This window comes from Erithacus rubecula (genome assembly GCF_903797595.1).
Source record: "Erithacus rubecula genome assembly, chromosome: Z".
Taxonomy (NCBI): Eukaryota; Metazoa; Chordata; class Aves; order Passeriformes; family Muscicapidae; genus Erithacus; species Erithacus rubecula.
This window is the reverse complement of record NC_136661.1, coordinates 29,202,018-29,227,681: the sequence shown is the minus strand read 5'-3', so window position 1 is coordinate 29,227,681 and position 25,664 is coordinate 29,202,018. Positions and strand designations below refer to the sequence as shown.

General features: G+C 45.8%; 1 protein-coding gene across 3 annotated transcripts in view; it reads right to left on the bottom strand.

The window, feature by feature from the left end:
- Nucleotides 1–24,134, bottom strand: part of SETBP1 (SET binding protein 1) — a 244,314-nt gene extending 220,180 nt beyond the window's left edge. For all 3 annotated transcript variants that reach the window (XM_079330330.1, XM_079330331.1, XM_079330332.1), the window contains exons 1-2: nt 23,609–24,134; nt 6,979–7,639 (exon numbers count right to left, since the gene is read on the bottom strand). In XM_079330330.1, coding sequence (XP_079186456.1) covers nt 6,979–7,470 — 492 coding nt within the window. In that variant the 5' untranslated portion in view covers nt 7,471–7,639; nt 23,609–24,134. The remainder of the gene's footprint in view (nt 1–6,978; nt 7,640–23,608) is intronic.
- Nucleotides 24,135–25,664: the final 1,530 nt, after the last annotated feature.

Below are 25,664 nucleotides of genomic sequence, written 5' to 3'. Positions count from 1 at the left end.
CACTGACTTGGCCAAGAGTTTGCACCCTCTCCTCCTGCATTTTGCTGACTGGGGCTAAAGACCTCCACCTGGTTCCCCAGCTTCCTGCACTTGTCCCAGCTGCTTCCCTGCAGCACCTCCTCAATCCCAACACCAGGTCTGTGGATGTTTTGTCATACTTTGAAGAGAAAGACACAGCACAAGTAAACAAGGAAATGTCACAGAAGGCCATCGAAACTCAGCTGTGGGAGGGAGAGACTGCTGAAAAACAAAACCTGTCCTCTATGCATACAGCGTCCCCAAGCCCTGGTCATATGGCAGCTAATCAAGTACTCCAAGTCTTCCTTGTTTGGCAGTCTGTCTGTGTTCAGCAGAAAAAGCCTGCTTACATTTCCTCAGCTCATCCCTTCACAGACAGATGTTTGCTCCTTTAGCACCCACTTGACTGGATAAAAAAGAAAAATCACAGTTCTTTGGGAGCAATCAGAACTGAGGGATGGGCATCAGCTGGCTCAGGAAGAGCTGGAGCTGGAAAAGACACTGCCTTATTCCTGTCACAAGATATCCAGATATCCAGGACATGATGCAAGACAGACACTTCTCCAGAAAGCTTTGAAGGAGCAGAAAGGGTTAAAAACTGGGATTAAGCCCTCCAGCTCTTCATGGGGAGGCTTTGAACCACCTTCAGGTGGGACCAGCCTCCTCCAGATGGCTTTGTGGGGGATCAAGATGACTCAGCTCCCAGTGTGAGCACCTCAGGTGTCTTCATGGACCAAGATGAACCTAACTGTCTCTCAGCTTCTGGAAAAACTGGTTTCTTAAGTGAAGAAATTTATTTATTCAAAAAAAAAAAAAAAAAAAAAAAGAAATCCCCACAAAAGCAAAACAAAAAAACCCCACTCGTTCTATTTTTTGCGGTGAGCCGAAGATACCTGAGGTGGAAGACCACCAAACTGCAGCTGTTTAATTTGTGCCTTCAACAGTGTGGTAGAAAGAAAAGCTAGCCTGAAGGGAACCTGGGATGACTATCAAAGAGCTGAGTTTGTGTAGCTTTGCACCCATGCGCTTGAGTAGAAAGACTAAAAAAATTGCCAGGAGCCTCGTGCCTGTTAGAGCAGCTCTGCATTGATCTCTCAGCTGTTGAAGAGCCAGTTTCACCTTGTAGGCACTCCTCCACTGTGTTGGCATTTCTGAGGCTCTACCACAGTACCATAATCTGGGAGGAGGTTGAGCAGGGACTAAACAAGCACAGAGACAGGTCCAAGCTGAAGGGACTGTGGATGTTCCATCCTTTTTGGGGGGAGAGCAGTGTGGGGGGCTGAGGAGGGGGAGAAAAAGCAGCAGTAAATCAAGCCCTACCACTTCAAGCAGGTACGACTAACACACAAGTGCCTGCTTTTCCTTGGGAGCAAGCACTCAACCCCGGGTCGCAACAGGAAGAGCTGACTCAGATGATATCTTGCACAGGGATGCCCCCAGCAAAGAGGGATAAGCATGCATGGTGAGCAATTGGATGATCATGCACACAAATCACCGGGGAGATGAGTCCAGCACAAGGGTAATCCAGCAAGAGCTGCGGATGCACATGAGAACCTGGAGGGAAAGTGCAATGTGCAGTCATCAATAAAAAGAAGGGGGAAGGAGAGGAGGGGGAGCACTTGTGATCTGCTGTGGAAGAAGGAGTGCAATGATGCCTTTTTGCTGATCCTTAAATCGTGAGCCAGGCACAGTTAGGTGATAAAAAGGGGTTACCTTTACCAGGATCCTTAGGTGCACAGTTTGGAGGTGAAAAACACCAAAGATGCACCCATAGCATAACACATACAGAATTTTTGTATGTTAAGAAAATTCCCAGTTAGAGACATCAGTGGTGAAATAATTCCATTCTGTTTCAACCTTCTTTCAGTTCTCCCTCTTTTAGATAGGAACTCAACTTTTTTTATGGAAATGTGGCTAGGACAGCTAGTTTCAACCTTGGCTTCCCCAAGGATCTAACCTTGGACCCCTGGCTTGGAGACACTAGGGAATTTTTTTTTTGTCTTTCTGTTTAATAGAGTAAGTAAAATGCTAACTATAAATACTATCATAGGCTACAGAACTTCAAATATATGCTTTAAAAATATAGAAATATAATAAAGGTATATAAGAGGAAAAAAAAGGCAAAAATCAATTCTGCATCAGCAATGGTGAGAGCACGTGAATGAGAGTCTTCAAGGAAAGGTGAATCACCAGAAAAAGTTGCATATGTGGGGCAGTGAAAAGGAAGACTGTGAATTGAATTTCAAGGGGGAAAGTGTTAGAACTGCTTCCTGCAGAGAAATGGCAAACACCTACAGAAATTCAAAGAAAAAAAAGAACATTGCTAGAAAATCCAGAGATAGAGTTTCCTCTGACTACACACAAGGAAGCTTTACTTCCAATTGACTTGCTGCTGTGCTTATCTCTCAGCAATAAAATGCATGCACGCATCCCAAGCTCTCAAAAAACCCTAGTGCAGTAATAATTACAAAATCACAAGCTTACAGCCTCTGAAGGACGTTATGCATATGATGAAAGCTGCAAAGAACCTTTGTCAGGCTGTGCCTAAAGAAATAAGGGGTGGAAAATGAAGTGTTTAAAGATATAAGAGAATAGGAAAAAGAAAAAAGAAAAAAGAAAAAAGAAAAAAGAAAAAAGAAAAAAGAAAAAAGAAAAAAGAAAAAGCAGGGAAGGGACGAAAAAAGGAAATAAAATGAAACCAAAGAAATAACTGTTCATCTGGGAATTGTTAAATGCTACATGGCAGGCAGGGAATGCTGATAGGTTGCTTCATTGGGTTTAGTGCCACACTTTTTAGTATTCTTCCAGACTGATAACAAGTTTCCTCATCTGAAGGAAGAAGCACCTGTAGTGCAGCTAAGGTGGTTGACTCAAAGAGCCCTTCTGCAGGTGAAACAGCAGCAGCTGCAGGGCTTGCCAGCATGCCAGCAGGACATCCTCTGGGCTTCTGGCTTTTTTCTTCCCTCCCTCTCCAATCAGACTAAATGAAATGGAGCTATTTGTGGGTTTAGAAGTGGTAATGATTCAGCCTGCTCCATCCCCAGGTGCCAAAGGGCTCAAACTAGAGAAAACTCTTGCATTTGTGCACTTTCCAATTGCCACACAAGCAGCCAGAGAAGCAGCTCTAGCTATGATTTAACTTCTCAGCAGCCCCGGGAAAAGGGTTGGGAAACTACTACCCTTACTCTTTTTTTCAAGTAAGGGAAGCCAATGTGAAACTTGGCATGGTCTGGACTTAAAAGAAGCCCCAAAAGTTGTTGGGTTGCAGCCAGGCATTCAAGCCAGCTGAGCAGAGGCTCCCAATGCTGATACTCTCTCCTCTGCCTCCCTCCCCACTCCGGGGCATCAGCAACTGCACCCAGCAAGATCCTCTCTTGAATTCCCTCCCCTCCCATTCAGGATCGCATAACATCCCCGGGGCGATTGCTCACACGGAAAAGCAACATGAGGAAAGTATTTAATGCATGTTTATGTCTTTTAATATAGTGTAGCAGCTGGAATCAAAGGCAGAAACCCCGGGCCTCAGCACATGAGCATCGTGGCTCTCCACAGAGTCCCCTTCTAATCACTGCTGCTCTCTGGACCACAGCTTTAGAAATCAGGCACTAACCCCTATTGCCTAATTAGCAGAGCAGTGTAAAGCTTAGGAACAGGCATATCTTCTTCCTCCCTAAGTGGCCACTGAATAAATGCTATATCCCCAGTTCACAGTCCCTTTTTACATTGCTGGCATTACCAGTCCTTTGTGTACCCACATGCTGTTACTTAAATTGCTTCCATGTTTTCATTACTTGCTCTCTGTGCTGAGTGTATTGAAACTCCTGCAAGAATGCTTAAGTGGTATTTCAAAGCACTGGGGACTGCTGGAGATGTAGCTGGAAATATTATGCAACAGGCTAGGGGGATTTTTCAAGTGCTGATAGAGTTTGCACATCCTCAGGGGAAAAATAAATTTGGGTGCTACTCCATGAAGTGCAGGACAACAACTCCCACCCACCAGAGACACAAGAATGGCACTTGCAGCTCAGTCTGTGTATATTCTCTGCATCCACGAGCAAGGTGGTAAAGCCAAATAATGCTCTCATGTGCGAGGAAAATGTGTACATTGGGCCAAACTCTCCTGGCAAAACTCCATAAAGGACAGTGAATTGATAGCAGCTGAAGGTCTGCCCCGTTCTTTAAATGTGTTGTTCCCTCCTTCTGCTGCCAGGAGCTGCTTTTCTGGAGCTTGTGCTGATTAAAGCAACAGGCAATCAAAACAGCCTTGCGCTGAAATTTCAAAACCGCCAAAACCATTTAAATGTGACAAATCACTTCCCCCTCCCCACCTCTCAACCACGACTGCAGCTCTCAATGGTTCTGCAAGTAAATGCAGAGGGTTCCTGCATGCTCTCCTCTTCCAGGGAAACACACCAGATAGACCAGAGAGCTACATCTCCCTGCAAGCTTCCACTTGCTGTTTCCTCCTAGTTATCTTCCCCCAAAAAATTTCTGTACCCACCACAAGATAGACACTGGCCATAGAAGAAATCACTCTGCCAGCACTGGAACTTTTCTCCCACTCACTCCCAGCCTCCTTTTCTGTCGTGCTTTTGATCACCCCTTGATGCAATGTGCTCACAGCCCGATCCTGGAACCCCATGATCCGAAGGGCAGGTGTGTGTGAAATCCCCCCAGCTGCAGGGACCACAGGCCATTCCCCAGTTCCCCATCCTGGTGATGCAGGCTGTAGGTCTCCATCACACCCCTTGAGATCACAGCACTGGGGTCTTCCAGACCCCTGCTGGGGAAATCTCAGCCACAGCTGCGGCTCAGCAGCTGCCGCACGGCAGCCGTTGGGTGTTATGCTAATCGTGCACCGGGGCAGCAGCCTTCTCCCCATCTGCTCAGAGCACCCACCTGCTGGGTGCTGAGCTGGTTTGGTTTTTTTTTGTTTGTTTTAATGGCCAGATTAGACCAGTGTTGACCCAAAGCGCTCCCAGCCTGAGAACAGGGTGTGTGTGAGCACAGCCCCAGCCAGCTCGGACCTCTCAACACAGGTGCAAGCTGGATGCAGCTGTGTCTGAGCCTTGATCTGTTTCTTTCAAACTCCTTATCCTCCTGCAATTAAAGCCATCACCCTGATCATAACCATGCTACAAGGTGCTTTTTTTTTTTTTTAGCTATTGTTCTCACTGAGTTTGTTTGGTTTTTGTTTGGGTTTTTTCGCACATAACTTCCTTATACTTAGTTTTATTTATTCAACCTTTTGGATGACCACACAGAAAAGAACACACCTTCCATACCCATCAGACAGGGTGATAAATAGAAATTAAGGCTGTCATTTTTTGCAATCATATTCTCCACAGACCATGCCTGGTATCTAGGAGTTTGCACTTCTTGCTTTCCCCTCTACATTGCTATGGAAGCATTGCTTGTGACATCTATGCTGTCACTGAGCATAGTCTCCTTCTCTGCTGCTTCCTCAGAAACTTCTACAACCATTAAGGGAGGACAGGAAAGTGGAAATTAGTCATTTTTTGGTGCTAAGAAGGCAGCCCATCCTTTTCAATAGGTGGGAAAATCTCTTCTCAAAGTGTTACAGGGTCAAACTTCTTCTGTGTTAAAAAGAGATACCTCTGTCATGCCCATACACTACATCATTTAAAAGATTATGAACAAATAAAAAATCCCCTTGATTTTTTTTTTTTTTTCGTTATTTGTTTGTTTTAAATTACAACTTGTAAGTAAAGTACTCCAAGAAGTACTCCAAAAGTGAGTGATGTTAATCTCCCTGGGCTCTGCCTTGAGTCAGTGGAAAATATCAGTACTTTAAAAAATGATTTTGTGTCATGAAAATTTTGGTCTTTAAGTCTGCTGAGAAGGCAATTAGCCTCCTCAAGGCTTCATGTAGCCCTTTGAGTACCCATCACGTGTATAAGGTATGGGAGAATAAAGATCAAAGCTGCATGAGCAGGAAAACCAAACCCAACTCAAGCCCTGATCAGCGAGTGCCTAAATCCCAGATCAATTTGTCCAGGTTTTGGAGACACTTGTGCATCTTTTATCAAATCTGGGTTCTGTCTGAACTCATCATGAAGCCCATGTGTTACTAAGGAGGCAGAGGTGAAGTATTTTTATCGTGACCTTAGCAAATATACTTGGCTAATACTTAGGACAGAAAATACCACTAATCCAAAAATTTGTGTCCCCAGCAGTGCTGATTAATACACTTGAACTAAATTTGGTCTATGTACTAAGTGTAGGCGACACTACAGAAAAATCAAGCCAACAGCAAATCAAAACGGTGTTCCTGAAAGCAACTCATATGAAGAAAGAATTTTCTTTCTTTTCTCATCCCTGAATAAGTGAAAAAATAATAATAATAAAAAAGTTTAATTTTTACCCAGACTTAAAGTACCAAAAATTTCTCTGCAGAAGGATCTCTCAAGAAAATTATATGCATCTGGAAGAAAATGAGACTTATAAAGGAAGTATTTTCTGTAGCATAACTACAGTGCTACTCACACAATGCTGTAATCAAGAATAATGGAGCCCATCACCCAGAGTATAGGAATGAATTCAATTGTTCACCATGCACATACCTCTATTTTAAAAATGCAGTTGAATGCTTTAACTGCCAAAAGGCTTGAGCATTAGTGCTCAGGCACAAAGCACTTTAGAAGTGGGCTCCTTCATTTCTCACTCATGTAATCATTAATCTCAAAACTCAATTACATACAAAAATAGAAGAAGCCTGGTTGAACTTTTGATCTCCTCTGAATTGGTTCATCTGAAGGATAGTTCAAGATCATTCCCAATGCATATGTGGCAGTGCAGGATGATACTTGCCCTGTGCTACTCCAAGGCCAAATCTTGCAAAGCATATGCCTTGGACACAGATTGTTTGAGAAGATTCATTCCTCCCCTCTCCCTCTGCTTCTGGGAGAAACTGGGAATATGTAAAAGAATGCGACCTACCTTCTTTTTGGAGTGGGATCTGTCCTCCTCTTTAGCTGTTTTGCTATTTTTCCCCGTTCTGGAAAGCTTCTGCTCCCCAGACTGCTTGATGGTGATTTTGATCTCAGGAGGGCAAATATAGTTCTCCAAGTTCTTTGGGGGCTTCTTCGCTCTCTTGGTGGTCTGAATCTTTAGTTTTAAACTCCCCTCCGTGAAGTTAGCCTCCTTGATGGAAAACTCCTGCTCCTCCAGGCCGTCTCCTGCCACCCATTTCTCGCTGTCTGCATTGGAAGTAGAATCCACGTCTCTTCCAGAACCCAGCTCATCCTCTTCCTCAGGCTCCAGCCTCTCGCTGCTCACCGGGATCCCTTTCCCCGCGCCTGACGCAGACAGCATCGTCTCCCCTGCACAGCCCGAGACAGGTGAAGGCTTCGTGGAGGTGACAGCAGCTGGCAGAAAGTCTGCTTCACCTCCCCTTTGCCGGGAGCTGCTCAAAGTCTCTCTGGGCTCCATGGCAATACCACAACTCCCTGGAGTTTGGTTGGAGGGAAGGGGAGTATGGGAGGGGATGAGGGAAGCAAGGGCAGATATGATCCCAGGGAGCGAATGGCAACTGTCCACCAAATTCAATGTCCCGGTCACCCAGAGGCTGCAAGATGCTCAGAAGAGACTAAATGTGCCACTGTCAAAAGAAAGGAGAAAAAAAAGAGGAAGTTAGCATATACACACATACATCAAATGAGTGTGGAGAGGACTGAAACAGGGCACGGGGCACAGCCATGCTTCCTCTGCAGCATCTCAAGGGCTTTCCTTGAAGCAAAATGGGAACCAAGGCTCACCAGCATTTCTGAGGGCTGGATCTGGCATCACCAAGCAATGAGCAATAGCCATGTGTGTTGTTAAATTGATGACAATGAACATATATTAAAATAAACACAAAACAAAACCAAACAACATCCAAACTGTTGTCTAAATGCAAGTTTGACTTTCTCAATGAATGAGGGGAGAGCCAGTTCTCCACACCCATGAACCTCCTCATTACCTCGACATGCTCACTGTCACAGGGTTTCCAGTGGGGGAAAAAAATAAACTCAGGCACTTGCTTGGGTTAAACAATAACCCAGTGATCAGAGCACAGAAAACATGGTGCTGCCCTCTGAATCAGCAGCAAACTTTCAAGTTTTCTGTTTCCTCACTTCCCAGGTGTGAGAAGGACATGCCCTTGGCTGCCAGCTATTCTGAAGGGAATCCTGCTTTGGATGAATAATTCAGTAGAGACCAACTGCAGCCCAAGATACTCTGTGGGAGACTGGAATTGCAGGAGGATCCACCTGGGCTTCTTTCAGGGCATATCAGTGTTCCAAGCATGGAGGAAAGCTAAACTCAAGGTTTTCCAGAGTTCCTCATGCCCTTAGGTACCACTGTTCTACAGAAAAGCCTTGGGTTGGATGATGCACAGACTGTGCTCTCAACCTTGCAAATTTTATCTTTCTTCAGAACATCAGAGATGAAACCTTTAGAGATGGAAATATTCCTGCTTAGTACCTTACAAAGCCTCAGTTAAAGTAAGATGTGAATGTTCAGTTGAGGAAAAAGTTATATCACCTAAGGACATCTAGTTACATGTAATACTTATGGGGTGTTTTAAAAGGTTATTGAGGTGCTTTAACTCACTCTCCCTAAAACTCCCCTATTGCCACTCCACATGCACACCCCTCATGGCAAGCCAATTTCAGCCACAAAATTAGCAGAAGAATCCACAAAAGTGTAAGTCTACAAAATTAGTAGAGAGAAATAAATATATTTTCCACTACTTTAGGAAAAACAGCTCCCCAGTGGATTGGAGGAGTAGCACTTCTGGCAAATGGAGAAGGAAACTGGAAGGCACTGCCAAGAGTAGGTGCTGGGGGTGCAGACTGGCTCTTTCAGGAGCAGCTCCCTGCTAGATTAGCTCAGCTACACTTGACCAACTGCCATCAAGATCTGAGCACAGCCAGGGATTTCCCAGGTCATTCTTGGCAGCAATGTGTCATAGAGAAAAAACAAAAATTATCTTGCTACCTATCACCAAATCAGAACAACAGTGCCAGTGTACACTACTGCAAAGCACAGCTCACCTAGAAGAAACACATGTCCTTGTACCACTGGCTTCTTTTTGTTTTTTAAAAGTACCTTGCAGGAGCTTGAAATTTTACAGGAAGTAATAACAAGTGCCTTTCATTAGATATAGATCCACATTTGCATTAGAGTGTGGCCATGTGTCACTTGTGTGGCCTGGGCATGTATGGCTACTAGTGAGAAGTCCTAAGTGATCTAGAGCTCCATGAAATCACTAGGAACCTCCACCCAGGTTCCAGCAGACACAAATTCAAATAAAGTTCCCATGAATAGCCCAAGCTAACAATCCAAGCAGAAAGGGGGGAAAAAAATAAAGAAAATAAAAGAAAATAAGAAGAGAGAACTTGGAGCTGCCATCTGGCCTCAGGGATGGATTCTGTAGCTCACAGGAGATAGAAATATACCACAAAAGCACTTATCCTTGAGATGCACATCTCCTGACAGTAGTGGAGAGACTCATTTCCCAGATCTCATGTCACTGGTCTCATTTGAGATGATCTTGAGGAACCAGCAGATCCCAGGTCTCATGCATGCCTGCCCTGACTCACCCTGTGGTCAGCTAGTCTCTCCAGTTTCTGGGAAGCAGGGATCACACATCCTGCAAACCCATTGCAGAGTGGGCTAATTAATGCCCTTACATAGTTTTGAACCCAAACCATGTGCTAGTTGCTAATTACTGACACAATTAGTACATGAAAGCCACCCAGTTGTGATGAGCTGCTCCACCTAATTGACTGACTTTGAACCTTGCCTCTCCTTGTTCCTGTGGAGGTGATGGGAGTCAGAGACACCTTCCTCTTCCAACCTGCCCAATCAAGAAAAATAAAAAATGAAAAAAAAAAAAACAACCCTCTTATTTATCTGCCGTTTCACATTGTTAATCTACGTGGAGAGGGACACAATGTACACACTCTCCTGGGCTGCCACACAAACACAAGGTGGTAAAAGCTCGGCGGTGCAGCATTCCAGGGAGTTACCGCTCTGGTATGCACGCATGTACAATGGGCACTCTGTGCCGGCCTCCGCCCACAGCCTTTTAACCTCTCACTGCTGGCTGCAAAGAACAGGCTCTGGGGCTGCTCAGCAGCATGAGCCCAAAGCCACCGAGGGTGCAAGGAAGGGACAAATGCCACTGTCATAATGAACCAACCCTCTCGGGACCCTCAGCTCAGGAAGAGCCATTCAGGTTTTGAGCCATCGGGTAATGTTTTATGGAGGGTGAATAAAAAGCCAGGTTTCTGCTCCAAAGTCTGGTTGTGAGACCCAAATCTGGGTCATAATGTCCAAATACTCATATCTTCTCGGCTGTGTGCCTCCAGCTCAGCATAAACAAGCAACAGATAAATAAAGTCACAGCATTACACCCAGATAAATTCATACCAAATCCACCTTAAAACCCAACTTAAAAATGTTTGCCTCCTGTTCTGCCAAGAGTCTGCAGATGATATCACCAGACCCACAGGTAGCAACAAATAACCTTGCACTCAAATGCTGCACCCAGAACTAACTGGGTCATTGTTTTAGATATCTCCTTACTCTCCTTCAGGGTTAATAGTTAAATGACTTGGGTGCAGGGACATCATACTCGTCTTTCTAGTTTGGGCAGGCTACCTGTGCTTTGACTAATTAGAAACCTCACTTCAGGCCTCTGAATGTGTAACCTCTACTGGAAACCTCCCTTCTTCAGAGCTCCTGTGAGCAGAATCACAGATTCACAGAAGGGTTTGTGTTGGAAGGGATGCTAAAGCTCATCCAGTTCCAACCCCTGCCATGGACAGGGACACCTTCCATTATCCCAGGCTGCTCCAAACCCCATCCAACCTGGACTTTGGCACTGCCAAGGATGGGGCAGCCACAGCTGCTCTGAGCACCCTGTGCCAGGGCCTGCCCACTCTCACAGGGGACAACTTCTTCCCAACATCCAATTTAAACCAACTCTCTGCTGGTTTAAAGCCATTCCTCCTTGTCCTGTTGCTGGAGGAACTCTATTTCTGTTTTAAATACTCAGGACATAAGGTATGTCTAAACTTCTAAGTGCTGACCCAAACTGCCCTTCCAGGGCTCCAGTGCTCACCAGCATCAAGTCCTGTTCAACAGGCAGCTACTGAGGTGTTTTACCATCCAAATTAAGCTCACAAAGTGTTACTGCTAGGAGACTTCCTGCAGTCAAGTTAAATTTGAGGAGGATAATTCACAGGTGAATGACAACAAATTTCACAGAAGTTGGCATTAGCTCTTAATTAGGGAGAGATTCACACTTCGTCTGATAAGTACTGAGAAATAATCAAATGTCTGCTTGCTCAGCCTTGTTACCAGTGCTCACGTTTCTTATCAGCTCCTCAGGGCACCTCAAACACTCTTCTGGAGGCAAAGGCCTTCAAGTACAAGACCTCCCTTTGGGTCATACTGGATGTCTCCTATTAAGGGTTCTGAATATGCTCCTTTCTTTTGCCTCAGGCAACCTCGTGCTTGTGAGTATTCAGATGCCACAGCTATAAAGTGATTAAAGTGAAAATTTGCCAAGGACAAAAACAGAGGTGAGAGGCAATAGGAGGGAGGATAAATCCACCTGCTTGGGATTCTCTGTGAAATGAAACTTGGCATAGCTTTTGCCTCAAGCTTGGATTCAATGATCTTGAAGGTATTTTCCAACCTTAGTGGTTCTATGATTTTGTGATTATGAGTGTGACAGCAACCACATTAAGAGCAAGCAAACACTGTTTCAACACCTGCAAGCCAGGCAGGCTCAGCTGCCCAGTGTTTCTGCAGTTCCTCTGAACTGCTCAAGCACTAGAAACACCTGCAGGGAATTGGGAGCAGTATTAAGAGGTGCTGCCCAAATCACTGCTACACTAATATCACTGTAACTACTGAGACTGCTTTGATTTAATTCATATAATTCAAAATGAATGGGAGGAAAAGGAAAAAAAGTCAGCTGAACAGGTTCAAGTGAGGGGAAACTAAGGCACAAGTCTGAAGCTCATAGGGGGTGCAAAGTGGAGGTCACAACATTTCAAACACTGTGTCTATCAGGTTGCCTGTGGATCTTCCATTCTTCCATGGGACATTGCAATAAATCTCTAATCTCTGCAAAATATTACGAATCCTGGAGCCCTCTTTACATTCGATCCTTCTAAAACCATTTACCACTGGAGGCTATGCAGCAGTGTTTAATGATGAGATATCACCTTTCACACCAAAGACTCCCAGGCTGCTTCCATGGTCTATATGACCCTGTGGAAATGCAAACCTCTGGGCCAGGGGCCAGTGGACAACCCATGTTACAGCCAAGGGCAAGTTTTGATCAGAAACCTGCTTTTATAAGCAGTGTCTGTGTAACTTCACAATTTATCATGGGTCTTGAAAACCCAACATCCCAGCATGTGACAATCTGCACTGAACCCAGTTAACCCATACTGGAGTACAAAAATGGCCCAGCCTATTCCTTCATTATTGTTTTGCAAAAAGAAATTGTAATTTTATGCTTGGCTGTGGTCTCTGTGCATGCACTGCCAGATAGCCAGCAGGATGACTTTGATGCTGATCAGGAACAGGCATCTGATCACACTCCTGTGGAATGGGCAAGCACACAATACAAGGCTTAAAATCTTCTTCGTGATGACTTAAAAGCAGTTCCAGAGGATGGGAAAACAGATCCAGAGGATGGGAAGCCATAAAGCCAGTGTGGTGCAGACAAGTGACATAACATGATACAATACAAAGTCTTTTGGGATAAAATTAAAATTGAATCACTGCTTTTTTTTTTTTTTTTTTAGGACATTTGAGCCAGTATGAGTTTATACTGGATCAGTATCATGTACCAGTACTGTATTTATTCACAGTTCAGAGCCCTGGAGGTAGATTTGTGGAAGCTTTGGACCAAAGCCTCTCGTACTTCCTGAGGCCATGATCCTCTGAAAGAACAACTCAACTTTGGCAGGGAGCTCAAATAATGACTGTGGCAGTTATTTTCTGTTCACATATGGATCACATAGGAAACACCCTTTCCCTGTCACCTGCCTTGTGTCCATCTAACTAAGGTATGTAATTCATTAATAGGGTGAATTAGAAGAAGAAATGTGATTCTTCTTGACATGGTTCCTCTGTCTCCAACTCTGCTTTTGTTTAGATCCTTCTAACTCTGCCTCTGATTTTGCATGGATTGTGTGAGGACTTTCTACAAAGCAACAGGATTCAGATATGGGTTATCCACATGAAAACAAGGAGCAAGAGTTAATGGCAGTTGCTAGAAATAATTGTTTCCGTCAGATTTTGCTGAGTCCAAGAACTACCGTCCCTCTGCACCTCCTGAGCAGAACTGAGTGATGGCTGTGCCTCAGTGTGCCAAAGTCTGGCAAAGGAAACCAGGAAAAGTCACACTGGAGGGAAAAAACATGGTAAACCAAATATCTGTCACAGCCAGATGAAGCTGCAAGCATCCTGCTCAAGACAAAGAGGCAGAAATAAATGAAAATCCAAGTGCATCTGTAATTACAGAGGCATGTAAGGGTGTACATTACACACACACACACACACACGTATCTGTCTTCTCAACATAGACACATTTAGAGTAGATTATGGAATCATATCTGACTCCATAATTAGGTTTGAGACTTTATAATTAGATCAGATAGTCACCTTTCTATATAAGTAACTAACTATCATACAGGGATTGCAGGAGGACCAGCTGAATGATTAAACAACTGACATGGCCATAAATCACAAGGACAATAAAAGCAATACTGCCCAAGGTACAGCTGTGGCAATCACCAGTGTAGCAAAGCACACATCTGCAGGAAGGTGTGCCCATCCTGCTGTCCAAGGACTTTTGCAAGCTCCTGCCTGAGAACCCTACCTAGGTTTTGTAAATCTTCACACTCTTAACCTAAAGCTCTATCAGAGTGTTGGGAAAGAGAGTGTAGGCATCAGACCTATGAACACCTTCTCTCAGAGGCTTCTGGTCTCTAAAATGATCAAACGACTCCCACTTCTGAGGTAGGCAACAAAAATTTGGTTTGTGTTGGAAGGGACCTTAACAACCATCTTGTTCCAACCCCCTGGGCAAGGACACTTTCCACTAGACCAGGCTGCTCCAACCTCAAATCCAACCTGGCCTGGAACACTTTCAAGCATTTACAACTTCTGTAGGAAATCAAGGTGCAGCATTAGATCCTAATGACATCAAGAGCTGGCATGTACTTTTTGCCCACTTTCCTTGTGAATATCAAGTCTCCAGGACACTGAAAAGCAGAAAGAGAAGCCAGCTGTTCCTCAGCCCATTACAACACAAAAAATAAAGTGGATAGATTTGCATAAGTCAGGTCAATACCAGGTTGCTGAGCTCCCAGACCAATCATCATCACTGCCAGTGTGCTGTACAATCAGAGATGACTCCTGGGATGACCCAAGAGACCACCCCAAGCACTCTGCTGGACACAGCAGAGTGTGTGCCACTGCAAGGATAGAAATTATTCCATTAACAACAGCCATAAAACTCTTTGGGAGGAAGTGTCAGTGTGCTCAGAAGGGGACTTAAATACTTACTACGTTCCAGCCAGCTCTTGCCAAGCACACCATCCTGGAGGTAGCAGCAGCTACTCCAGGCTACAAATGGAAAGTTTTATGGGTATTTAGGGAAAGGTTATTGGCACAGAGATCAGCCACAGAAAGCAAAACCCTGTACAATTCCATCATCTGTGTTACCAAACTTTCCTAGATTGACTCTGCTCTTGGACAGCTGCCATCATACACAGTAGCCTCCTTCTAACACCATCATGGCAGGGCAATAATCTCTTCTTTTCCCTCTGATCAAACATTTCCCTCTGCACCATGTGTGAAAAATTATTTCTCTGTATAAATCATTAAAGAGAGTTTTTATTTACTGCTGCCACAGGACTCCTTCTTTCACCTTTTTTTTTTTTTTCTCCATTATTTAATTTTTTGCTTGCACATGTGCCAAATACACCAGCTTCCTCTTTCTTTGGGAAAAAAAAAAAAAAACAAAGACATAAATAAAATTTAACAACACATCTGATAGGGAATGCACCATGTCTTGGCTCAGCATCCATTTCTCAGAGCCATAAGTGATGGCAAAAGGAGGACCCAAAAGGCTTCAGTCCAGAGTCTATCCCTTGCCCAGTCTGGAGTTTGTACAAACAGTAAATTCCATATTACTCCATTCTGCATGCTTCAAATGATGCTGAGAGTAAGAAAGGTTGGGTTTTGTCCATTCAGGACACTGCACTACGTGTTTCCATGCTGAGTAATCAGTGATGCCTTGCTTAGTGCTGTATAATACACCAAGTATCCCCAACATCAAGAGGAGACTGTGAGAAAGTGGGGTGTCTAAAGGGCATAAGAAGAATAGCAATAATTTAGGGTATTTAAAGGAAAGCATTGGGACTGCTTTGTCCTGCCGAGCACGAGTCTTTTGGGGAAAGAGAGTGTCAGGGCCAGAAATACAAGAAATTCCCTTAAAGCCTCATAGATAGAAGAAGAAGAAAAAAAATCAGGAGGCAAAAGCAGCTCAGGACACAAGTGGATGCAGCTGGGTGCACACGGGACAAAGAGCAGCCCACAGTGCTGGGACAGCGATGTCAAGAGGCACAAAAACATTAGTTGGGAGCATGCTGATGGGAAGACCTGAGGCCAGGAATAAAGGCAAGATAACTGACAGCTGCTGTGGGCAAAGAGAAGGAGCACCTTTGCCTCTAATGAGGCTGAAGAGGAAGTGGTTACAGAAGTGCTGTGTGAAGTTGAGTCAGAAGGAGATAAAAGCCTGAAAGGCCTCTCAAGCTCAATTACTTTACTGTGCTCTTTGCACACATTGGCTCCCTCCAAGGCAGCACGGAGGGTCAGGAGCCCCAGATTCACCACTCAAATCCCTATTGAAGCAGGACCAGCACTTTGGGTTATTACTGCCTTAGACTCATACAATCCTGAAGGTTGGAAAAGCCCTCTGAGATCATGGACTCCAGCCATTCCCCCAAAGCCATGCTGTGTCCCCAGGTGGTACATCCACACATTTTTTGAACACTTTAAGCATGGTAATTCTAACACTTCCCTGGGCAGCCTGTTCCAATGCCTCACCAACCCTCCAGGAAACAATTTACTCCTGTTATCTAATCTAAACCTCCCCTGAAGCAACTTGAGGCCATTTCCTCTCATTCTGTCACTTGTAATATTTCTAACAACACTGAGTCCATGAGGATGTTAAAAGTTGGGATGGGATCAACATCCTGGGGAGGAATCCAATGTCAAGTCAGTGATGAGTACCATCTCTCTTCATCAATAGACCCATGGATTGCTGTCTCTTCATCTGAATCCTTCACTTAGCTCCCAACCAAGCAAAATTTGGTCTGTGGGCTCTGTTGGGCCAAGAGAACCCTGAACTGAGGCATCTGTGCTGCTGTTCCCCATCTGGAGCATGGCTGTGGGTTTGAGTAAGTCCTCAGTTCCTACCTAGAAGTATGCAACACCTCATTGTTATTCTAATTTTTAGTCACACTACTGTTTTTTTCATAAAGGCCTTTTTCCATAAGGGCTTTGAGAGGTCTCTTTGCTGAGCTAAGGATGTAGAAAATGTTCTGTCCTAAAAGTCACACCTAGAAGACAGCATGTTTTAAGAGCAGATGTCTCTTCAATGCTAGTAATACATGTGGAGGAGCAGGATTCATGTTCCTCTGAGTACCTTCTATGACACAGAACTCTAATGTAACCAATGCCTATGAAAAAATGCCATTTATGACTCCTATCCAACAGGTTTGTTGGGCCAGTGCCCTTCTCTTTAAGCCAACAGGCCACAAGAATACCATTGAGTTCAGGATGTCCACACTGTAATCTGTCATGGCACCAGCAGCCGTGGCCTCCAATTTTTGTCTCACTCAAACTCCAAAAAATGACCTAGGCCATCGAGAAGCCCTATATCCATAAGATGGAGACTGCTGTCCTCTTTAAAAGCACACAGATAGGACAATTTTAAAAGGAAAAGTGTTTCCTTTTTCCACTCTTTCTGAATAAATTGAAAACAAAAGTAATAGCTAAGAGGCTTACTCAACTTTTCAGGAAGAAAATTGTCATGAAAGAGAGAAAGCATGCAATTTTTGAGCCCATTAGTTGAAGATTTATGGAAATTACGAGGATGTGAATGTATGGGTTAATATTTGAAACTGATTTGCAGCCTTAGGAACAATGAACACATATAGTAACACTTTGCCCAGATGCCTGCTACACTTTGCATGTGTACAGTCCTGTTTGAGCACTTACTGAACTCCCCCAGTTAAGCTTGATGTCTCTGATCCCTTCTGAAGAAGAACAGAGGAATTCAGCAGAGAATTATTCCCAGTACAGAATTCTATTGAATCTTCACTGTAGAACTCCATAGGAAGGCTTAAGAGAGAGAAAGAAAAAAAAAGAAAAAAAAAAAAGAGGGGGGGGGAGGGAAAGAAGCCTACAGGAAGGGTTTCCTTGTCTAGGAAACTAATAGGATTTCAGAGGAGTTTCAGTGGAAACCCCACTGCATTCTCCAAAGCCAAGTATTTAGCAAGTCTTAAGGAGAGGTAGACATGGATCACAGCATCATTCCAGAACACACTGGGTGTGGAAACACAGAGGGAAGTTAGACCAGTGTCCAAATCTTAGAAACCAAATCAGCAGGACATTCAGGATATGTGGATTCATACGGAGGGAAGATGTGCCCGTAATGCCTTGCAGTTTGACCTCTGGTTTGAGTATCATCATTTTCTCCCTTCCATCTTAAAACTGGCTTCCCCATCTGCTAAAATGCTGGGACAGAAAGAGAGTGATTCATTGTGTACATATATATCTCAGTTTTAAAGGTTAAGGTTAACAAAAATTTCGAAGTAACTTAAAACCTCAGGCTTCCGATCTTTAACCCATCTCTAATTTTGAGGTATTTGAGTGGGTCCTGGGTTACCCCATGCTCGCCTACCACACATTCTTCTGAAAAGATTTCCCAAGCACTACTATGAGTTATACCATACTAGGGTAGAGGAAACCTTGCTCTCATTGCTGCCATCCTCACAGAGCCCTTGTCTGCCCAGGACTGCACAGCAACCCTCATGGAATCAGGAATTCACTCTTCCTGAGGCACTGAGAAGATGAGTAAGTCACACCACAACAGTGTTTAGCCACAATCCCAGCTCTTCCCAATGTATTGCAGAGCCAAGTCTTGGGCCACCTCATGCTCTGGGTGCTCACCAGGGCAGGTCAGAGCCTTGTCACCACCCTGTGACCTCACATTTACATGGAAATTGGCCTCCTCTTGCATGGCTTTTCCACATGTTGTGTTTGCTTTCAAAGGGGTGCATCAGACTCAACAGTGCTGCACAGGAAAGGTAACTCAGGTTCATCCTCACCACCTGCACAGCTCCTGTATTCCCTGAAAACCCTGTGTGCTGGATAAACAAGTACACAAGCCCCACCAGAGTTCCTACATGAGCAGGAGTAAACCTGACCCAGGGATGTGTGAGCAGAACCAGGGTCTGTATTCCCTGAGTCTTTTTCTGGCCACCTTTCCTGTTTGGTCCTGCTCTTCTTCAAAGTTTCTACTTGGTCTTTTGGAGAGACATAAAAGACAACAAAATCCTAAATTAAATAATGTCAGGAGATTTCATACCCAGTCATCCTAAACCTTACTGAATAATCCATCATTGCATTTGGACAATCTGTCCTCCAAAGTAAATCCAGTTACAAAAGGGTAAATAGCTCCTATCTCTGCTCTTTTTCAAGAGCTGATAAATAGAAATTAGCTACTTCCTTCACTCATTTCCTCAGCTCTGAAAGATAATCTGTATTATTCTCTGACTGCTTTTATTCAATTTAAGAAATTATTTTGTCTTCCCTTATTCCCCCTAGCTGTTTATTCCCTTAACTTTGTACTCTCTACAACCAGGCAAATGTGAATTCAGGATCCAAGTGCTTGTGTCAGAGCTGTGCTTAGTCCTAGCATCCCAGCACACCTCTAAACAAGTCCAAAAAGGCAATGAACTTTTGAAGGCACATCAGATAAAGCCTTCTCATTGGGAGGAGAAAGAAACAATCTCCAAGTGTTGCTAACCACACACACTTGAAAACTGATTTCATGTCTATATCAGAAGGGAAAAGAGTCCCAATATCAAATGTTTGCAAATCTCTTTCAGATCTGACAGTCCCCCCAGGCTCAAACACTGTATTGAGGGATTTTGAAGTCCATCTTTAATCAAGGTGACAATGTCCTAAAAGCGTAAGTCATTTTATTTCCTCAGCAAGAATAACGGGAAAGGAAACTCTTTCCTATCGAGCTGGGAAGAGAGAAAGTAATGAGAACAGAACCTACAATAGCAGCAAAACCAGTCCCAGTGGAAACCACAAGCCCTGCAGCAAAACACTGGAAACCTTCTCCACTAAGTTTCTCCCACAGATTCTCATCTTCCTCACTTTGGACTAGCTCTGAACTTCAGATTTATGCTGCCCTGATGTTGCCTGGACTTCCCAGCAATGAGGCTAGACCCTACAATCAATTTCCTCTGGTTACTTACTTTTTTATGGTAAGTAATATTAGAAATATATTCCTCCCTGTGAGGGTGGGGAGACCCTGCACAGGGTGCCCAGAGCAGCTGTGACTGCCCCATTCCTGTGTGAGTTCAAGGCCAGGTTGGAAAGGCTTTGGAGGAACCTGGGGCAGTGGAAGGTGTCCCTGCCCATGGCAGGGGGTGGAATGTTGTGATGTTTAAATTCCCTTCCAACACAAATCACTCTCTGATTCTGTGATTTTTGCACACAGATTTACTGCTCTCATCTCATCACCTGAAGCATATTTAAACACATCACTTAAAAATCTAAACCCCTGTGGTAGGCAAAAATGGTGCTGCATTTCCTGAACATAGCATAAAATCTGTCCATCCATTCTTCATGGGATGCATTTTGGGCAGTCATTAATTCTGCCTTTCAACATCATTACAGACCCACAGCTCACAGATACTCCAGAGATGGGTAGTTAAGAGGGCACAAGGAAAAACCCCTAGGCACATGGTTAAACAAATCAGTCATCAGTTCACTGGGACACCTTTCATTTCCATCACAGCAATCTGTTGGATCCCAGAACTGTTTTTACGTGGTTCATTAGACAATAGCCTTTCTTGCTACTAGTTAGGTCAAGAGTCAAAATTGCTGTGTAATTGCAAGTCTCAGGGCACAAGGCAAGAGTTTTTCAGTCCTGGAGGGTGTTGTCCAAAGGGGAAAGAAAACAGAAGGGAAAGATTATGTGTGAGCAATTGAGCCCTACTGAGAGGGGAAAAAAAAGTCACTGAAACTGGGATTAGGCAAATCTGGTAATGGAAAACAAGAGCCCTGTTGGTAAATTGGCACTTGCACCTAAGAGATGTGTGTGGTGAGGAAAAGGAGCTCAAAAGATGTGTCAAAAAAGAGGAGAAGAGGAGATTAAGCAGCATCTGAAGCCAAAAAATTATGATTGGACCTTTTTGAACATTTAATTCCTTGAGTTAATTAAGCACATAGCAATAGCTGTTGTTAAAGAAGAACAGTTCCCAACTTAATCAAAGTACATTATTGAAAAAAATGCAGAGCAACCTCAGTAGAAAAACCAGTATATATCAAATCAAGCTAAATAGTTCAGTTATGATCATTATTAATAATAAATCATGGCCACTGTTTCTTTTGTTTGCCAACAATCAGCATAGTTTATGGCTCTGCACAAACCTAACACACCATTTTATAGCATTTCAAAAAGTGCATCCTCCTAAAATGATAATGTGTTAATAATCTATGCTGGGCTTTTTGGCAGGAATCAAAAAGCTCAAACGACTTGAAATAACATCAGCTAAAAATTATTTATTCCCCATCCCTAGTTGCAGAGAAAACAGAGGTTTTCTTGGCTCAGTTACTTCTCAATAGACTTCTGGTTTCAATTAAAACTTAGAGTCTGAGAAGTTTGAAAAAAAGAAAAAAAAAGTTGAAGCCAATAAGAGATGGAAGAGAAGTCTCCATTCACTGAGTGTTTTTGCTTTTGTTTTTTTCCCCCTATTTTTACATAACCCTTCTGAGCTAAGAGCACAGATTAAAGTACAAGTCCATTGTGTGGATGGGTTATTTTTCTCCTTTCAGCTAAAAAACAAATGGAGATGAAAAAAAGTTTCTCCTCAGAGTGGAAGGGGTTTATTATGAGGGGCGTTATCTCAGCAAATACTGAGGAAGTGCAGAAAGCTGTGCATGAAAAAGACACTTGCACATTTTCTCATGACCGTGTCCAATCCCTGGAAGTGTTCAAGACCAGGCTGGATGGGGCTTGGAGCAACCTGGTCTAGAGGAAGATGTCCCTGCCTTGAGAGAGAATGAGGCTGGAATGAGAAGAGATTTGACATCCTTTCCAACCAAAACATTCTCTGATTCTGTGATTCCCTGAAAGGAATTTTTGCTGTCCATAATAAAGGATCCACTTATTTCCTCAGGTTCATGCTGTCACTACCTGTGTCTAGACACCTGATAATACCATTTCTGTCGCCTGCACAGAGCGAGTCCTGCATGCTTTCAAATCATTTGGGCCCATAATATTCCACACAGGGCTGGATTTGCCAGCAACCCTTTCCTCCTGGAGCAATTCCATCCTTACCAGGAGGCTCGGATGCTCTCTCTGACGGCGGAGCACTGACCGGTTCTGCGCCCTCCTCTCCCCACTCCTCTGCATCCTTCACACGGATAGAGAAGGACACACGGAGGGTTCCCCCCGCCCCAGAGCGGTTCATGAAACACCTCTGTATGCCGGGGGAACAGCCTTCCCGGCTCCCCTGCCCTCCTCCCTTCATTTCTCACTCCTCCCAGAGCCCGGCTGGGTTAGCCCGGCTAGCGGCAGCCGCGGGGACACCGCCACCCCACGGCACCGGAATGGGTGGATACTCCCCTCGCATCTCCCGAGCGCATCCCCCAGGCACGAAACCCCTCTCACCACCCCTCCCGAGGCCAGGGGAACCTTTCCCACCGGGGGTATCCGAGTCGGGTGTGCCCTGTCTCCCCCCCGCCTCCCCGGGTTGGGATCCCGGCGGCCAAGTGCCCTTTGAGCATCAGGCGTCAGGCCCGGGATTATCGGGGCCGTTTATTTGAAGCGGAAACGAATCGGAAATCCTTCTCTCAACTGCCTTTCGGAGACATAAATACAGCAGGCAGGGGCAGCGCGGGGAGCGCCGTGCCCGGTGGGGCGGTGGGATGTTGGGATGCAAACACACGGACACGCTCACGCTGACACACTCACTCACACGGACACACGCTCACACCCGGGGCAACAAGGGCTGCGGGGGACCCGCAGGAGGAACCCGGCGAGGAAGGGGTGTGATGTGAGTGCGAGTGCGAGTGCGAGTGCCCGGCGCTGGGCAGGAGCCTTGCGCCAGGGCTGGGGTTGACAATAGCCGCCCGCGGCTGCGGGCTCTCTGTTACCCCCTGCTCCCCAAACCACCCCCCAGCCCGCCGATATCGGCGGCATCCAGCCTGTCCATAGCTGAACTCCGCTTCCACCCCCTGTAGGGGCTCAAGGGGCCGCCAGGGTCCCGGGGGCGGCACTCAGCGGCTTATTTAAGAGCCATTATCCGGCCACAGAACGTGGTGGGGGTGGTGGCGAGGGGGGTGTCCCGCTTTGCTAATTACTACCCCCCCATACACACACACACACCCCGTCCTCCCACTCCGTTGTTCCCCAAAATCGCAGCTTTTCGGGGCTGCGTGTCCTTTTCAATGTCAAAACACGGCGGGGCCACCCCGGGGCAGCGGCGCCCCCCGGTTCACCCGCGGAGCCCCGCACACACAGGCTCACACTCACACACACACAAATCCCCAGAAGGTTACACTGCTGCTCTCTAGCTCCACTTAACCTGCAATTTACGAAGCGGGGGGGTCGTGTGTGTCCCCCCCCCCCCCCCAAATTTCCACGGGCACACACATAGCTGCCACCTACACGCATAAACACACATTTAGGCTACCAAAGCGGGGGCCAGGAGAGGGGGTATAAAGCTCGGGGTTGGGAGGGGGGGGAAATAAATACATTATTCAAACTCCTAAAAAATATTCCAACCCCTTCCCAGTAGCACGGTTTTACACACACCAGCAGTACCCCCCCACCCCACGACAACCACACACAGACACTCACACATGCCCCGAAACAGGCACAAAGCATGGGGAGGGAAGGGGTCGGAGGGGATGGGGAGGAGGATTCGCATGCAATGCATAGAGGAGAAATATTCTCCCCTCCCAAAAAATAAATAAAGCCCTTTTCCGCGCCATTGCAAAGTCAAAACAGTGAGGGGGGGGGGGGGAAATAAAAAAGGGACCACATTAACTTTTGCATGCAGAAAGGGGGGAAAAATTAAAAAAAATTTAAAAATAAAAAAAAAAAGAAGCGGGGGAAGGAAAAGGAGAGAGGCGTACGATCCTCCTGCAATCCCGATCATCAAGGCAGACCTTTCCTCGATGCATCCGAATTTTTGTTCCCCTTTTTTTTTTTTTTTTTTTTCCCCCCGCGTTTACTAACCCATATCCCCAAAACGGCAGCGGGGGCTTCTTAGTAGCTTCCTCTTCTTCTTCTTCTTCTTCTTCTTTCTTCCTCCTCCTCCTCCTCTTCCTCTTCGGATTTCCCCCCTTCTTGTCTCGTCTCTTTTAGATCCCGGTTTCAATCCCTCGCCACAGCCCCCAAAGGTGCTTTTGCTTGTGTTGCGGCAAACCCATGGCGGTGTTCATCTGTCAGATGGGGATGAGGGGAGCGCCCGGCCGCGCAGCGCACGCAGAGCGCAGAGGGAGGAGGGCGGGGGGAGGAGGAAGGCACCGGGGAGAGCGAGATGGACGGACAGACAGACCGAGAGATAGCTCGAGAGATAAAAGATAGATAGAGAGGGATAAATAGAACGAGATAGAGCGAGAAAGGGGGGAAAATGGCGTCTTGGAAAGCCGGAATCCCGGAGTAAATCAAATTAACACGCAACACCCAGAGCAGTCCCGGCTAATTTTAGCAGGATCCAAAATAAAATGAAAAGGAAAAAAGGGGGGTGAGTAGGAGGAGGAGGGGGGACAGGGGGGCGGGGGGTGAAAGAAAGGAGGAGGGGGTAAGAAGAGGAAAAAAAAAAATAAAAAAAAAAGAGAGAGAGAGACCGAAAAAAAAAAAAAAAAAGCAAAACCCCTCAATACACTGGATAAAATCCTGGATTTGAAATCGATGGAGCTGGTCTCCAGCTCTCTCGCTTTTTCTTTTCTTTTCCTTCTTTTAAAATTTTTTTTGGAGGGGGGGTTCTTTTGCTCTCTGCTTGTTGCTGTTGGTTGGTTGGGAGCCTTTTGCAGGGGGGCGAGGTTGCGGGGAAGCGTTTTCGGTTTTGCTTTTCCCGGCGAGGAGTTTCAAAAATATCAAAAAGATTTTTAAAAATGAAGAAAAAGAAAAAGAGAAAGAAAAATTTAAAAGGGAAAAACGGAGGGGGAGGGAAAAAAAAAAAAAAAAAAAAAAAAAAAAAAGAAAGAAAGAATGAAAAAGAGCAAAGCCCCGCCAGGAGAAAAGGGCTGCTTGGCGGCGGCGAGGGAGCTTCCCTTTATCCCTGCTGTCCCTGGGCTCCGGAGCGGTGCCGGAGCTCCGCGGGCTGCGGGGCTGCGCCGCCCGCCCCGCTCCGCTCCGCTCCCCCCGCGCCCGGCCGGGGGAGGGCGAAGGGAAGGCGGAGGGAAAACACCCCCTTCTCCTGATGGGGCCGGAGCCGGTGCTCGCACACTCACACAACACGCACACACACCCGCATCCCCTTCCCCGCTGAGAAAGGGTGCGCCTGGGGGCGGCTTTTTGCTCCCCCGCTGGATTTTTCTTTTCTCTGTCTTTTATTTTGTCTTTTTGGTCTGGTTTCCCCCCTCCTCCTCCCGCGCTCCCTCTCTCCCTCCCTGCAAGGGGCGGCGATTTGGTTAAGCAGATCTGGGGGGGGCTGATGTCTCTCTCTTTCCTCTGTTTCTATCGCTCGCTCCCGGAGTCCTGCAGCACTGGGGGCGGGGGAGGGGGCGAAGTGTGGGGAATAAATGGTAATGATCAGGCACACACACACTCACACACTCCCTCTCTCACACGCAGACACGCACTCGGTGTGGCTGCAATGCTCAGCTCTGGGTTAATGTACTCAACAGTGCCACTACCTGACACAACTGCAGCACTGATGGGGGCAGGGGAGAAGAGGCAGAGGAGGTGAGATTCAGGGCAGGGCTATTTATCCCATTTATCCCACTCCAAGCTCAGTCTCTCCCACGCCCTCCCGCCAGCCCCCCGTACGCTTTTCACTGCGGGCTCGTGACCTGCGTGACATTTTTGGGGTACAGTGTCTGCTGTTCAGGATGCACTGAGAATTCTCCTTCTGGGGCTGGGGGAGATAAGCAAAGACTCTCAACCCCTAATTTAAGAACTAAATCCACATCCATTTCGAATGGACCAGTAACAGTGCACAAAATACAATACAAACTCAGCTGCAGGCCAGTGGAGCTGTGCAAAATCCGAATTGTAGGACTTTTCCTTTCCCACCCTTGCTCTGCCAGCAGTCTGGATGATGCTGCCTTTGGGCTGCCAGCTGGGC